This window comes from Siphateles boraxobius, unplaced genomic scaffold, assembly GCF_051911475.1.
Source record: "Siphateles boraxobius isolate OS27281-9 unplaced genomic scaffold, OSU_SipBor_1 130, whole genome shotgun sequence".
NCBI classification, from domain to species: Eukaryota; Metazoa; Chordata; class Actinopteri; order Cypriniformes; family Leuciscidae; genus Siphateles; species Siphateles boraxobius.
This window is the reverse complement of record NW_027508734.1, coordinates 29,361,778-29,378,570: the sequence shown is the minus strand read 5'-3', so window position 1 is coordinate 29,378,570 and position 16,793 is coordinate 29,361,778. Positions and strand designations below refer to the sequence as shown.

General features: G+C 36.7%; 1 protein-coding gene across 2 annotated transcripts in view; it reads right to left on the bottom strand.

Moving 5' to 3' along the window:
• tbc1d14 (TBC1 domain family, member 14) overlaps nt 1-16,793 on the bottom strand; it is a 30,795-nt gene that overhangs the window by 2,695 nt on the left and 11,307 nt on the right. For both annotated transcript variants that reach the window (XM_077229083.1, XM_077229084.1), the window contains 10 exons: nt 15,962-16,080; nt 14,088-14,170; nt 13,670-13,787; nt 11,850-11,956; nt 3,507-3,593; nt 3,193-3,287; nt 3,034-3,105; nt 1,239-1,367; nt 1,036-1,145; nt 683-941 (listed from right to left, as the gene is read on the bottom strand). In XM_077229083.1, coding sequence (XP_077085198.1) covers nt 683-941; nt 1,036-1,145; nt 1,239-1,367; nt 3,034-3,105; nt 3,193-3,287; nt 3,507-3,593; nt 11,850-11,956; nt 13,670-13,787; nt 14,088-14,170; nt 15,962-16,080 — 1,179 coding nt within the window. The remainder of the gene's footprint in view (nt 1-682; nt 942-1,035; nt 1,146-1,238; nt 1,368-3,033; nt 3,106-3,192; nt 3,288-3,506; nt 3,594-11,849; nt 11,957-13,669; nt 13,788-14,087; nt 14,171-15,961; nt 16,081-16,793) is intronic.

Below are 16,793 nucleotides of genomic sequence, written 5' to 3'. Positions count from 1 at the left end.
TATTTTTGAAATGTTAAATAAACCTTTTAAAAGCATTTTTTGCATGAGGCTGCAACTATAAAATGTGAAAAAAGGAAGGGCCTGAATACTTCCTGAATTCACTGTATAATCCGTTCAAAAGTCTGGTGTCATTAAGCTTTTTTTTTTTTAAGAAATCCTTTTATTCAGCAAGGACAAATTAAATTGATCAAAAGCGAAAGTAAAGGCGTAAGTAAGTGTAACAAAGATTCCAATTTCAAATAAATACTGTTATTTTGAACTTTCTATTCATCAAAATATCCTGAAAAATGTATGAATATTTCCACAAAAATATTAAGCAGCAAATCATCATATTAGAATGATTTCTGAAGGATCATGTGACACTGAAGACTGGAGTAATGATTCTGAAAATTCAGCTTTACCATCACAGGAATAAATAACATTATAAAATGTATTTTAATAGAAAACAGTTACTTTAAATTGTAATTTTTCACAATATTAGTGTTTTTACTGTATTTTGATCAATTAAATGCAGCATTGGGAAGCATAAGAGACTTTTTTCAAAAGCATAAAAAAAATCTAACAGACCCCTAACGTTTGAATGGTAGAGCTGTATATATCATTCTGCATAATTCAGTGTATATGTAATCATTTCAATGCATGTGACGTGTTTATGTGTGATTGTTAAGAAAAAGATGCACACCTGTGGCCATTTCTTGTTCTTGCTGTTCATGTTGATGCTGGTTATGCTGGAGAAGATCTCCTCAGCAGAGATACAGTCCGGCAGGCGTGTCAGGAACTGAGCGACGTGGATGAAGTCCATGTGTGTGAGGATGTCCTCATAAAGATGCAGGATACCCAGTGCAGTGCGGAAGAGAAATTCCTCACCATCACGACAGAACACGTCCCACACACGACACGCAATGTCCAGTGGGAGTGATTTACTGTACAAGGCGAAGATCCTACACAGACAAAAAAAGCAGACCTCTGATAAATAAATCTATACCCCAAGAGTACATTTATGAACTCTTCTTTTCAAGAAACAAAGTAACTCACCAGTCAATTAAATAAATATCAGAGGACAGATTGTTATTTTTGAAATGTGCAAAAAGCTTTGGTAGATTTTCTTCAAAGAACACTTCAAATGCTGCAAAGTATGTCAACATCTAGGGAAGATAAAAAAAAGGAGCATACGAAGAGTCTGGTCTAATTACGAACTTATTGATTGCACATCTTAAAAAACTGCTCATAAAACTCACAAGGCTGTGGTCCACTCTGTAGAAAGCCATTTGACAAGGCTTGTTCAACAAATTGGCAAATGCAATGAAGGCATCAGCAGTGTTCATGTTGAGGATCAATACTGCTGCTATAAAGGACATTCCCTGCACCTACACAAGAAAACAGATGGGGGAACAAATGACAAATACATATCAAACATGTTTGAGAACGTATCTCTAAAGTCAACATGAAACAATAGTCTTTTCTTCCCTATTGTGACATAAGTGAAAACAAAAAATTGAAAAAAATAAGTGAAAACAATTTTTTTTTTTTGAAAACAAAAAATGTAGGGTGAGAATTTGTCCCTTTTGTCCATTGGGAATTTATTGGTTTGTTGTAACTTGCTATTGCTGTGATCTCATGAGTGACAGGTTGTCAGTAAACACGTCATCAGAGAAGAGAAGTCATTGCAAAAGGGGGAGAGGGTTATTTTGATTAAAGATTACGAGTGTACATGAAAAAAAAAGATAAATTATAATAGATACTGTAATAGCATTAAAGTCACAATGAATTGCAAATGGACAATTCGTGTTTTTGTATGGAATGAGCTGATAAATGAGTGATGTTTATCAGCTCAAAAATAGCATCTACTAGGGGTGTAACAATATATCGTGTCACAATATATAGCAATACAAAAATGCAACAATATGTATCGTGGATAGTGACAAAATGTATTGTGAATAGTTCACCCAAAATGAAAATTACTGTGCGAGTAATCGTCAGTACTACATTAAACTACTATATATATATATATATATATAAATGTTGAATATAATGTATAATAATGCAATGGGGAAATATTTGTGGGTCCTGATAATGCCAAATTGCAATATTATACATTATAATGCAAAAAGTCTTATGTTACCAGTAAAAAGTGGCCTATATATATATATATATATATATATATATATATATATATATATATACATATACATACACACACACTGAATATATCTAGTCAGTGAAAGAGTGCAAGCATATCCATCTAAAATAATTCTGCTTTTAGCTGCTTTTTAGCTATGAGGGTTGTCTTTACACCCCCTAGTGTCTACTCTTAATTAAAAAACTAATGTTACCGCATAAATGTCAGTTAAAAAATCATTGCCACCTTTCTATATTCAAACTGATAACAAGCATAGACGCAGAGTAACCACACTGTTCCCTGATAACCGTCTTGTTCAACAGGTATGTGTTGTTCAAAGGGTAAAATGAAAATGATTAATACATTTTTTTTTTCTCAAAAGATTCTTAATGCAGAAGTACTAAACTAGGCAGCTAAATTGTATTACAGACATTCTCATTTAAATTGTTGCATCATACCAGTGGAGGTGTTTTTGGGAGTGTGACAGAAAAGCTGTTCTTAATTTATCTTGTAAAGTTTTTAACAATGTGATCTTTACACCCCAGCTTCTATGTGGAGGTGTAAGTGCAAGAGCAAGAGCACTTTGGCCAAACAAGTGATATTGTGGTCTGTGAGCAGGATGTAGGAGGGCTGTGCAGCACACATTGCTGTGGCATTCTCAAATTTGCAGCAGAATAAGGTCTAGGGTTCTGCGAATAATGTGCGTAATAGCTGGAACAATACTGCTCATCATACCCCAGCAAACCATCTATGTCAGTTTCTGTTTTACTCTGCTTAAGTATTGACTTGTATAAGAGATCTTTATAAACTAAGGTTAAGATGGTCAGAGAGGGGTTTTGCTTGTAAACAGTGCAGTGGTGCATTGGTGGTTTTAAAAACTAGACATTACTTGAGTAAACAAAACGGGTACGTACATATCCCACATCGGGACGATAGCAAGTGTAAGCTCCTAGAATGCTGTGCAATACATCATGGTATGGGCCTCCCTGAAAATAAACACATAATCAAACAAAAAAATATGATTCAATTGTTAGCAGATGATATAAAACATCAGAAACGGCAATGCACCCTACCTGTTGGAATATACAGAGATTGGGAAACGTTCTGGAAATGTCTAACTTGATCAGTTCTAGACTGGCCTCTCGATCAGCATGAGACAAGCCTGTATCTAAAAATTAAGGTATTATTAGTTACAAAAGAACATGAAAGCAAAGGAGTTTAACAGAAAGAAGAGATTCTGATAAAGAACAAAAAATTGACAAAATAGCATAAAAGAGGATAATAAAGATTGCTTTATATGAGGTTAAAGAGGCAATTCCAGCAATAGTGCAAGGAGAGAAAAGCAGCTTAAATAATGGAAAGCTGAAAAAGAAAAATGCATAATCACCTTCACTCTCTGTTTCTGCAGCAGCCGTTGGGGCTACAAAGGCATTCCACTTTTCCTTAGCTCTTGCCAGACAGATGTCATACAGCTCTATTTAAAACACATATACACACAGAAAAAATGATGTGTTATTTAAATGTTAATGTAAATATGAAATCATTATTTGCTCTCCAATTAGACCTAATACAGATTGTTTCAAAACAGCTTTACAGAGATAACAGGAAAATAACTCATCAAAATTTGTTTCCAGAAGAAAATAGGGTCACAGTCCAGCTTTAGTAAGTTCAGTGATTGTTTCATTTTTGTTGAAAAAAAGCTTATTAATTTAGTTAATTTATTCACTGAACAAAATTCTAAACAACACTTTTGTTTTGCACTTTTTGTTTTTTAACTTAGTTTTACATTATTGTTTATCCATTCCCTGTATTTAAACATAATGCACTTTTTTATATTTAGTCAAACACTCAGAAATCAGAAACACTCTTCTAATCTTTTAGATCTTTAAGAGCAAATTTGATTCATAAAAAGTTCCATGTAACAACCTTACTTTATCACTAGGGATGGGCAATGACATTTTTGGTTTTCTCCAGAGCGGCAATTTACACTGAACAAAATTATAAACGCCACACTTTGGTTTTTGCCCCCATTTTTCATGAGCTGAACTCAAACATCTAAGACTTTTTCTATGTACACAAAAGGCCTATTTCTCTCAAATATTGTTCACAAATCTGTCTAAATCTGTTTTAGTGAGCACTTCTTTGCCGAGATAATCCATCCACCTCACAGGTATATTAAGATGCTGTTTAGACAGCATGATTATTGCACAGGTGTGCCTTAGGCTGGCCACAATAAAAGGCCACTCTAAAATGTGCAGTTTTATCACACAGCACAATGCCACAGATGTTGCAAGTTTTGAGGGAGCGTGCAATTGGCATCCTGACTGCAGGAATGTCTTCCAGAGCTGTTGCCCGTGAATTGAATGTTCATTTCTCTACCATAAGCCGTCTCCAATGGCGTTTCAGAGAATTTGGCAGTACATCCGACCGGCCTCACAACCGCAGACCACGTGTAACCACACCAGCCCAGGACCTCCACATCCAGCATCTTCACCTCTAAGATCGTCTGAGACCAGCCTCCCGGACAGCTGCTGCAACAATCGGTTTGTATAACCAAAGAATTTCTGCACAAACTGTCAGAAACTGTCTCAGGGAAGCTCATCTGCATGCTCGTCGTCGTGGTTTGCTGATGTCAACGTAGTGCATCAAGTGGCCCATGGTGGCGTAGGGGTTATGGTATGGGCAGGCGTATGTTATGGACAACGAACACAGGTGTATTTTATTTATGGCATTTTGAATGCACAGAGATACCGTGACGAGATCCTGAGGCCCATTGTTGTGTCATTCATCCACGACCATCACCTCATGTTGCAGCATGATAATGCACGGCACCATGTTGCAAGGATCTGTGCACAATTCCTGGAAGCTGAAAACATCCCAGTTCATGTATGGCCAGCATACTCACTGGACATGTCACCCATTGAGCATGTTTGGGATAGTCTGGATCGGCGTATACGACGGTGTGTTCCAGGTCCTGACAATATCCAGCAACTTCGCACAGCCATTTAAGAGGAAGGAGTGGACCAACATTTCACAGGCCACAATCAACAACCTGATCAACTCTATGCGAAGGAGATGTGTTGCACTGCGTGATGCAAATGGTGGTCACACCAGATACTGCATGGTTTTCGGACCCCCCCCCGGACGCACGAATACAGTTAAACTGCACATTTTAGAGTGGCCTTTTATTGTGGCCAGCCTAAGGCACACCTGTGCAATAATCATGCTGACTAATCAGCATCTTAATATACCTGTGAGGTGGATGGATTATCTCGGCAAAGGAGAAGTGCTCACTAAAACAGATTTAGACAGATTTGCAAACAACATTTGAGTGAAATAGGCCTTTTGTGTACATAGAAAAAGTCTTAGATCTTTGAGTTCAGCTCATGAAAAATGAGTCTTAGGGCCCTTTCACATCTACCTTGTTTGGTCCGGACTTTCGGACTTTTCAGTTTGGTCCGAATCAAAATTACAGGTGTGAAACCTACCCCGAACCACGGTCCGGACCAAACAGATGAAATTTGGTCAGACGAAAAGAGGTAGTCTCGGTCCGGATCAAACTGAACAAAGGTTTGGTTAGTTTCTAGTGTGAACGCATTTCTGTATGGTTCGGACTTTCAGACCTTTTACAGGAAGTTCCGGTGGTTCCCACATAGCCGAAAAAACAGAAGGTGGCAGGAAAAATTAGCCGTAGTAGCAAATGGGGAGAGGAGGAGACGAGGTTTTTAATTGCGCCAGAGCTCGCATGATTGCTTGCAGTCTTCTCCTCCTTTCCTCCCGGCGACGATAAAATGTTCGCACGATGAGGACGTTCATTTGGCGAATTTGAACTAGCCTTGTGTATAGTTGGTGCTGCAGGTAATTATGCCATAAAAATAACAATACAGTTGCAACGATATGCGTCTGTTCATTCATGTTGTCAAAGTTATCCACCGAATTGTCAACACGCTGACGTCAGACGCACGTCCATTTACAAACCAATCAATTTCAAGATTCAGCCCACATAGATGATGACGACAGGAGGCAAGTATGTCACGTAAAGTTCGCTCGCATAATTGCAGTGTGAAACCAAACCAAAACTTTCTGAAAGTATAAAATGTATCAAAAGGTGAACTTTGGTTCGGACCTTGGTACTTTGGCCTTTCAGGTGTGAAAACGCCCTTAGATCTTTGAGTTCAGCTCATGAAAAATGGGGGCAAAAACAAAAGTGTTGCGTTTATAATTTTGTTCAGTGTACAGGTCCTTCTCAAAAAATTAGCATATTGTGATAAAGTTCATTATTTTCCATAATGTAATGATAAAAATTAAACTTTCATATATTTTAGATTCATTGCACACCAACTGAAATATTTCAGGTCTTTTATTGTTTTAATACTGATGATTTTGGCATACAGCTCATGAAAACCCCAAATTCCTGTCTCAAAAAATTAGCATATCATGAAAAGGGTCTCTAAACAAGCTATTAACCTAATCATCTGAATCAACTAATTAACTCTAAACACCTGCAAAAGATTCTTGAGGCTTTTAAAAACTCCCAGCCTGTTTCATTACTCAAAACCGCAATCATGGGTAAGACTGCCGACCTGACTGCTGTCCAGAAGGCCATCATTGACACCCTCAAGCAAGAGGGTAAGACACAGAAAGAAATTTCTGAACAAATAGGCTGTTCCCAGAGTGCTGTATCAAGGCACCTCAGTGGGAAGTCTGTGGGAAGGAAAAAGTGTGGCAAAAAAACACTGCCCAACGAGAAGAGGTGACCGGACCCTGAGGAAGATTGTGGAGAAGGACCGATTCCAGACCTTGGGGGACCTGCGGAAGCAGTGGACTGAGTCTGGAGTAGAAACATCCAGAGCCACTGTGCACAGGCGTGTGCAGGAAATGGGCTACAGGTGCCGCATTCCCCAGGTCAAGCCACTTTTGAACCAGAAACAGCGGCAGAAGCGCCTGACCTGGGCTACAGAGAAGCAGCACTGGACTGTTGCTCAGTTTTGCATGTCATTCGGAAATCAAGGTGCCAGAGTCTGGAGGAAGACTGGGGAGAAGGAAATGCCAAAATGCCTGAAGTCCAGTGTCAAGTACCCACAGTCAGTGATGGTCTGGGGTGCCATGTCAACTGCTGGTGTTGGTCCACTGTGTTTTATCAAGGGCAGGGTCAATGCAGCTAGCTATCAGGAGATTTTGGAGCACTTCATGCTTCCATCTGCTGAAAAGCTTTATGGAGATGAAGATTTCATTTTTCAGCACGACCTGCCACCTGCTCACAGTGCCAAAACCACTGGTAAATGGTTTACTGACCATGGTATTACTGTGCTCAATTGGCCTGCCAACTCTCCTGACCTGAACCCCATAGAGAATCTGTGGGATATTGTGAAGAGAAAGTTGATAGACGCAAGACACAACACTCTGGATGAGCTTAAGGCCGCTATCGAAACATCCTGGGCCTCCATAACACCTCAGCAGTGCCACAGGCTGATTGCCTCCATGCCACGCCGCATTGAAGCAGTCATTTCTGCAAAAGGATTCCCGACCAAGTATTGACTATTGAGTGCATAACTGAACATAATTATTTGAAGGTTGACTTTTTTTTTTTGTATTAAAAACACTTCTTTTATTGGTCGGATGAAATATGCTAATTTTTTGAGACAGGAATTTTGGGTTTTCATGAGCTGTATGCCAAAATCATCAGTATTAAAACAATAAAAGACCTGAAATATTTCAGTTGGTGTGCAATGAATCTAAAATATATGAAAGTTTAATTTTTATCATTACATTATGGAAAATAATGAACTTTATCACAATATGCAAATTTTTTGAGAAGGACCTGTATATAGCCGCTCTGGAGAAAAACGTGATGTAATTGCCCCTCCCTAGTGATAAAGTAAGGTTATTACATGTAACTTTTTATGAATCAAATTTGCTCTTAAAGATCTAAAAGATTAGAAGAGTGTTTCTGTTTCTGAGTGTTTATTGACTAAATATAAAAAGTAAGTGCATTAATTTATGTTTAAATACAGGGAATGGATAAACAATAATGTAAAACTAAGTTCTCATAACATAACTACCCAGCTACCTGTCCTCATCAAGAATCATTTGCTATTCAACATTATAGCTCCTAAACTTTCTTTATTTCTACACTCTTACAACATATGACTGTGGCAAAAAAAAAAAAAAAGATTACAACCACAATACAGTTTTCAGTCTAGAGTTCTCACAGTGAACACCCACAAAAGCAGTGTTACTACTGCTTTGATTACCATATGACGTCAATTCAGCATTCGAATAAATTGTTTACCCAATCTATGGTATAAATTATGCATGCAATGGGTATTTGATAACTGGGCAATTGTAATGTGGGAGGAAAGTTTAAAATGAAAGCCTAATCAAATCACAGGATGCTGCTTTTGAAATACCATGAAAAAAAAAATCACAATACAAAGAAGGGCTGCACGATTTTAAAGAAAATACAATATTAAATGTGATATTCAATATGAGCTACAATAATACTTTAAGAGTGTAAAATAAATTTAAATTATATTCAAATATATTTAAAAACTGAAAGTGATATAACCAACATACATGTTACACATTCTTTTTGTGAGAAGAAAGCATCACTGTAACTTCTGAAATTTAACAGCAGTGGTTTAATGTAGCATTACATAAAAAGTAAGTGTCATTTTAAAATCAGTATAAACCAGGTGGTTTAGGTTTTCAGGTAGGCCTACATTAGGCTTAATTAACAACATAAATTGAATAATCACATTTAAAAATAAAAGACTGTTTAGTCTTCACTTTATCAAAATATACACAGATTCTTATTAAAGCTACAAAAGTTATCCCATCAAGAGCAGCGAGTGATTTTCTCTTGACCTTTTGTTGTTTTATTATTTGATTGTTTGGTAGCCGTGGTAACGTATTTTAAGGGGGGGGGGGGGGGGGTTGTTTGAGAAAAAGAGGGGGGGTGATTACATTACTTGCCCAACACAATCGTATTGCATTTTTATAGAAATAAAACAAAATGAACAATTTAGTTCAGTTGGACAACGGACGCAAAGTGAGGCCATCTGCTCCATAGAGAATGAGAAGCAGCGCATATCCGCAGGAGACACATGACGAAAGTAAGGCGCGATGACTGAAAGGACAATAGCAGAGGCAAAAGCAGAAGATAATTTTTGAGAGTTTATCTTTGTTTTACTGTTGCTTTATTTTCATTTAAAAAAAACACACAAACTAAGCATTCGTTTTAAGTAAGGAGAAAATCCAAAGATAGTTTATTTATTTGTTACAATGCGGGTATGCCATATCATATCATATTAAAATAAGCAATTTTGTCATTGTACTTTTTTTTATTGTTGATGTGATTTTATTACAACCCCATTTTCAGAATAGTTGGGATGTTTTGTAAAATGGAATAAAATTGAGAATCTGTGATTTGTTCATTCTCTTGAACCTTTATTTAACTGACAAATGTACAAAAAAAATATTTCCAATGTTTTCACTGACCAACTTAATTTTATTTTGTAAATATAAACAAGTTTTGATTTTGATGGTGGCAACACACCCCAAAGTTGGGACAGAGGCATGTTCACCACTGTCACGTTACCTTTCCTTTTTACTATACTTCTTAATAATTTGGGAATTTGAGGATACTAATTGTCAAAGTGTTGAAAGTGGAACATGAATCCTTTTCATGATGGGTGATCATACATTTTCAATAAGAAACAGATATGGACTGCAGGTAGGCACATGCCTTCTATGGTAAAGAGTGTCTAGAAACCACTCAGTTTTAGAATGTACAGAATGAGGCCTGGCATTGTCTTGCTTTCCAGGAAAAATGTCATCTTGATGGCAGTTTATATCTCTGTAAAATCCAAATATTTTCCTCCATGTCAGTGGTACCTTCACACAAATGCAAGTCACCCATACCGTTTGCACAGATGCACCCCAATACCAGGACAGATGTTTGCCTTTGCACCTGTCACTGATGAAATTCTGGTTGGTCCCTTTCGTCATTGGGATTGAGAACTCGATGTCCATTTTTTCAAAAAACAAGCTGAAACATGGACTCATCTGACCACAGCAGACATTTCCACTGTCTTCTAGACCATCTGAGATGAGCTCAGGCCCAGAGAACTCGCTGGCATCTCCACATAGAACTGATGTATAGCTTTTTCCTTGAGTAACAGAGTCTGACGCTGCATCAAGAAATGCCACTTGAATCTCTGTTAAGTGAAAATGGTTTTCCAAAGTACTCCCGAGAACATGTGGCTGTATTTAACACAGTAGCATGAGGGTTTCTCATGCAATGCCATCAAAGGTGACGCACATTCAACAGAGGTCTCCTGCCTTGCCCCAAACAGACTGAGATTTCCCTGGATTCCCTGAATCTTTTCACAATATTATGTATGGTGAAAGACAAATTCTTTGCAATCTTGCATTGAGAAATGTGATTTTTAAATTCTCTCATGATATTTGGCACAAAGTGGTGAGCCATGATACATCTTTGCTTGCAAAGACTGAGAAGGTCTTTTACACCCAATTACGATTCACTCACCTATTACCAATTCACCTGCTCATTGTGGACTGTTTCAAAAGAGTTGGATAATCTAACCTTTATAATCTTTTCACAATTATTTTGCCTCTGTCACAACTTTTTTTGTAGTGTGTTGCAGCCATCAATATAAACATTTTGTTTATATTTACAAAATACAATTATGTTGGTCAGTGAAAACATTGGAAAACTTTTCTTTGTACTTTTGTCAGTTAAAAAAAGGTTCAAGAGAACTAACAAATCACAAATGTCTATGTTTAATCGGCCAATAAACAAATTTGACATTGTACTATATTGTTGATGTGTTTTCATTAATAATAAATGAACCACAAACTAGGTATTTGTTTTAAATTAAGGGAAAAATCCAAAGACCTTTCATTTATTTGTTACAAAGTGGGCATACCATGTCATCGGTCTTATTTTTTTGTTAATAAAAGTTCTGTTTAATATAAGCGAGTTTGCCATTGTATTATTTTATTGTTGTGTTTTTTCATTAAGAGTAGTAATGAATTAAGAATTAATTTTGTTCAAAGAAAAGGAAATATCTAACGTTAAAAAAAGTTAACCCCCTTAATTTTTTCTTGAGCTCTACGTCAGGGGGTGCTGCAGCACCCTGAGCACCCCTACTTCCTGCGGTACTATAGGCTGCTGTCACTTTAAGAGCTGCACGGATCCAATATACTGTTACATGCACTCTTTCTTTCTCAACTATTTACTCCACTAAAGACATAGCTGACTGTGTTGATGTGAATACTCACCAAGACAGGCATTTTGGCATACTTTTGTGTGTATTTGGTCATATAAACTGTGGAAGAGAACTGAATTAGGGATCACGCCCTGTCCGATAGGCGTCTTCCTACACGCATGAGTACTTTTCATCATCTTTTGAAGTATTAAAATCATTCAGTTATTGTAAGTCATTGAGATATGCATATCGTGATGTACATTTGCGATATTTCGATATATCGTGCAGCCCTAATGCAAAGCAATTTATATAATTACCCACAAAATGCACATTTAAAAAAACTTTTATATTAAGTATTCTTTTTCATTCATAAATTAAAAAATAAATCTAAAGTGATTGTCCAAAGTGTAAAAGCCTTTTTAGTCTTTTCCTGTATGTTCTTATATGCGTTATGCATGGGTTTTGTGTGTAAAAACATACAAAACACACATTCATACCATCTGTGATGTTCAGGTCATTTCCTATTGCTAGACTCCAGACTTTGCCCCTCACACTTGGTGGCAGACCTTGCCACCATAAATCTCTCACCCGCCTAGATGAACACCTGACATGGTGAAAAGACAGAGTGAAACAAGTTATTTCTCTTCAGATATTTGTGTATACAGGTGCTGGTCATATAATTAGAATATCATCAAGAAGTTGATTTATTTCACTAATTACATTCAAAAAGTGAAATTTGGAAATTATATTCATTCATTACACACAGACTGATATATTTCAAGTGTTCCTTCCTTATAATTTTGATGATTATAACTGACAACTAATGAAAACCCCCAAATCAGTATCTCAGAAGATTAGAATATTGTGAAAAGGTTCAATATTAAAAGACACCAGGTGCCACACTCTAATCAGCTAATTAACTCAAAACACCTGCGAAGTATGCAAGACATGGGTTTCAGCTGTCGCATTCCTTGTGTCAAGCCACTCTTGAACAAGACACAGCGTCAGAAGCGTCTCGCCTGGGCTAAAGACAAAAAGGACTGGACTGCTGCTGAGTGGTCCAAAGTTATGTTCTCTGATGAAAATAAATTTTGCATTTCCTTTGGAAATCAAGGTCCCAGAGTCTGGAGGAAGAGAGGAGAGGCACAGAATCCACGTTGCTTGAAGTCCAGTGTAAAGTTTCCACAGTCAGTGATGGTTTGGGGTACCTTGTCATCTGCTGGTGTTGGTCCACTGTTGTTTTCTGAGGTCCACGGTCAACGCAGCCGTCTACCAGGAAGTTTTAGAGCACTTCATGCTTCCTGCTGCTGACCAACTTTATGGAGATGCAGATTTCATTTTCCAACAGGACTTGGCACCTGCACACAGTGCCAAAGCTACCAGTACCTTGTTTAAGGACCATGGTATCCCTGTTCTTAATTGGCCAGCAAACTCGCCTGACCTTAACCCTATAGAAAATTTATGGGGTATTGTGAAGAGGAAGATGCGATACGCCAGACCCAACAAAGCAGAAGAGCTGAAGGCCACTATCAGAGCAACCTGGGCTCCCATAACACCTCAGCAGTGCCACAGACTGATCGACTCCATGCCACGCCGCATTGCTGCAGTAATTCAGGCAAAAGGAGCCCCAACTAAGTATTGAGTGCTGTACATGCTCATACTTTTCATGTTCATACTTATCAGTTGGCCAACATTTCTAAAAATCCTTTGTTTGTATTGGTCTTAAGTAATATTCTAATTTTCGTAGATACTGAATTTGGGATTTTCATTAGTAGTCAGTTTTAATCATCACAATTAAATTAAATAAACATTTGAAATATATCAGTCAGTGTGTAATGGATGAATATAATATCTTTTTGATGTTCATCAACTTTTGATGATATTCTAATTATATGACAGGCACCTGTATATCGTGACTGTTTCTCTGAGCACATTTTTTATTCTTATATTGTTTATTTCATTTTTGGACTTTTAGACATGTTAATGTTTTATTTATAGGGACAGATGAGAGATGATAGGATTTAATAAGGATAAGAACTGGAGCTGAAAATGTTGCAAGCCAAATTCAAATTCACATAGCTTGCATAAGCACCTAAGATCAAAATATCAGCACAAAATATCATGCACTAACGTCTAATCCATGTCTCTCACTAATCTTACATTGACAATACACCTCTTGTCAAACATTACTATTTTTAGAATGTTTTTTGGCTACTCTATCTATTATTGACTGTTATTTATTTATATGGAATATCAAGAAGTGACATTTGTTTGTCTGGCTATAGACTGTGTCAATAATTTTTGTGTGCTGACTCACATGCTTTGCCAGTTGGGTAATATCTCCTGACTCCAGGTAAGCGCAGCATTGCCGATGCTTTCCTCTAGTTTACACCTGTCCTCTAGCTGTTTTTTCCGTTTCTGGGCCTCTTTCAGCTCTGCACAGAAACACACAGTGTGAGAGAGAGAGAGAGAATGGCAGTGAAATGGAAATCTGTCTCTTTTACAACAGCGCCCTCTAGAGCACACAAAACTAAAGACATAAACAATCAAACTGTCATGTTCAAATAAAATTTGCACATTTTTGCACTTTTTGCTACATCTGCCAGTGATTAGCTGTGAATATTTATAATTAGGGTTGAAGATATTATTCCTATACACTCTCCAAAGATTTTTACTTCTAGATGCGTTGCGCATATTAACCGTGGACACAAACACATGCATGAAAAGAAAGTTACCTCTCTTCTTGGCCTGAGCCACCATCTCCTCATATTCTTGTCTGTGCTTCTGGGCTTCTTCCTCAGGCTTTGCAGGAAGATTCCTACGCAATAGACAAAATAACTGTCAATTCACTTTTACATTACTGCCTGTGAGAGTCACATTCTGTCAAACTTTACATCTATAACTAATTTCTTGATCTTAATTATCCCTATGCTTTAATACAAACTAGTATGCAACATTTCCTCAGCTCCTGTCTGTGAATGGTATAACGTTGCATGGAAGATAAGAGGTGATTTCATTTTGTTTTAGGAGAGTGCTATGCAGGGGCGTTTCCTCCAAGGAGGCAAGAAAGGCAGTCTCTCCTCAAAAAAACTAGATGAGAAAATTGATAATGCAAAAATAAAACAATGCAAACATTACAAAACATGACATTAAAAAGAGTAAAAGTCACTTGTTTCTCTAAAGTAACATTGCCTAACAGCGACACCCGCAGGTAAAGTTACAGCGGGAAGCTACCCCATTTTCTTAAAACAGACACCCTAAGTTTAATGGGGTGTAATTAAGAATGAATGGGGGAAAGCCAAGTGAGAGGAGGCAATGCCTCCATCGCGCTATGATTGGATATGATCGGTTATAATTGGATATGATTGATTCGTGTGATAAATCTTGCCCCTTGTTTTTGTGTGCACTTTCAAATTGGCCTGAATGAAGACAATGGTGGTGTTAACTCTTTCGCAGCCAGCGTTTTTAAAAAAAAGTTTCTCGCCACCACCAACGTCTTGGTCATTTTCACAAAATATTCATGGCCTCCAGAATATTTTGTTGTATGAATATCTGAACATGCAATATATCAAAAGAAAAAACAGAGCCTCTGCTTTTAAACAAAAATCTTCATGCATTCTCTTTTCATCAAAACTTAAATACGGGTAAGTTTAATAAAAAAGCAACATTTTGAGTAAAAAGGAAATCGCGTTTTTGTCAAAGACTGCATCTGGATCAGAATCTGTACAATGATCAAAACATAGACAGAGTAGATTGAGTCCATCAACACCCCCCAAGCTTGCACAGCCCTGTAGCTCACCCTGGGTTGACATTTCATTCAGTAATATTAGGCCATTTTGATTTATATGCTGTTTATAGTTAGCATTATTTTTCATATGCATCTGCTAACATATGAGATTGCTCATTTCTGCTGCTTCTTTGCCTGTGTTTTTTGATTTGGAGATACTGTTCTCATTCAGGAGATGAGTAATAGCGCCCCCTACCTTAATAGTGATAACGAGGAAAGCCGCAATAACTCGTCAATGGCAGGGAAGCGTTTTCTCATAAATGTAGCAAGTAAACAATTCAGCCATTTAGATATCACCACTTTATATCGCTTCAAAATCAAACTTAAATTGGCCTGAAAACATGATGACTGTGGGGTTTTTAGTGAGCAATCAGCTTGGTGACTGCTGGAAATAAGTTGACTATTAAAAAGAAAAGCTAAACCTTAGTTCGCAAATAATATACTGTATATGGTTTAAATTATTACTGCAGTGCATTTAGTTATAATTTTGGAATAAATGTTTTTTTTTTAAAATGCTTAAAAACACCAATTTAATTACAAATTACATTTAGTGTAATAATACAAATAAAATTATATTTGGTCTTTCTTTTTTATGCAATGTTTATTTAACAAGATAAATTAAGTGTAACAGGGACATACATTTACATTTGATATATAAAAAAGTGAGGACTTTGAGGGCTCATTTTAAAACACCACTGCATACCAATGATGGTACCTCTATTTTTTTTCTTTTACCGATAATGCAGGAATAAGAAGTTTGAGGATAGGAGGGGATAAATGTAACACATTTAAAGAGACATGGGCACACACAAAAATACTCACGCTGGACGGTTCTCCAGTATAAGGGCTGTGGTTGAAAGTGGCTCAAAGTCCAGGTTCTTTCTTACATTCTTCTTGGGAGATGTGGAATTGCTTATGTGTCCACTCCTGCTTTCATATTCCTGAAAAAATATATACATAGATAAATAAATAAATAAATAAACTAATTAATTCATTAATAACATACCTATAATAAATAATAATATAGTTTTTAAAATAATTGTGATTATTTTTGTCACTTTTCACCAAAAAACAGTAAATGTAATTTGACAATGCATGATAATTACGGCTGTTTTGAGGTCTATTAAAATTGTTTATGCAATGTGACATTATTTGTATGACAATAATGCACATTTTTCGCCATATTATCATTACTGTGATGTTGAGTTTTTTTGTAATTCTCCTTATTCTCAATAAAAAGTCTAATTTAGCTCTGATTAATGTAGCCATTTTACTACCATGACGTATATCACTTTACAATTAAGATTATATATACATATATACATACATATACAGTGTTTCCCCTACCATTGTTTTTTGTCTTCATTTGATTACCAGAAAAAACACAACACAGAATTAGTGTTATAAGATTTCTTTTGAAATGTTGTATAAGTTTAATGATTCATAATACATGATTTCAATTAATTAGACATGCTTTTTGGTTACTAAAAATTTTACACCACGTATCCGTAACATGCCCTCTTCGCAACACTAGCAGTTTCGGGGGGTCTGCCACCAAAAACCTAGGGGAAACACTGCATAATTTTTTTTTATATTAGAGTATTGAGTTTTTTAGAATGTAAAAATTATAATTAAATAATACATTTCAAGGCTT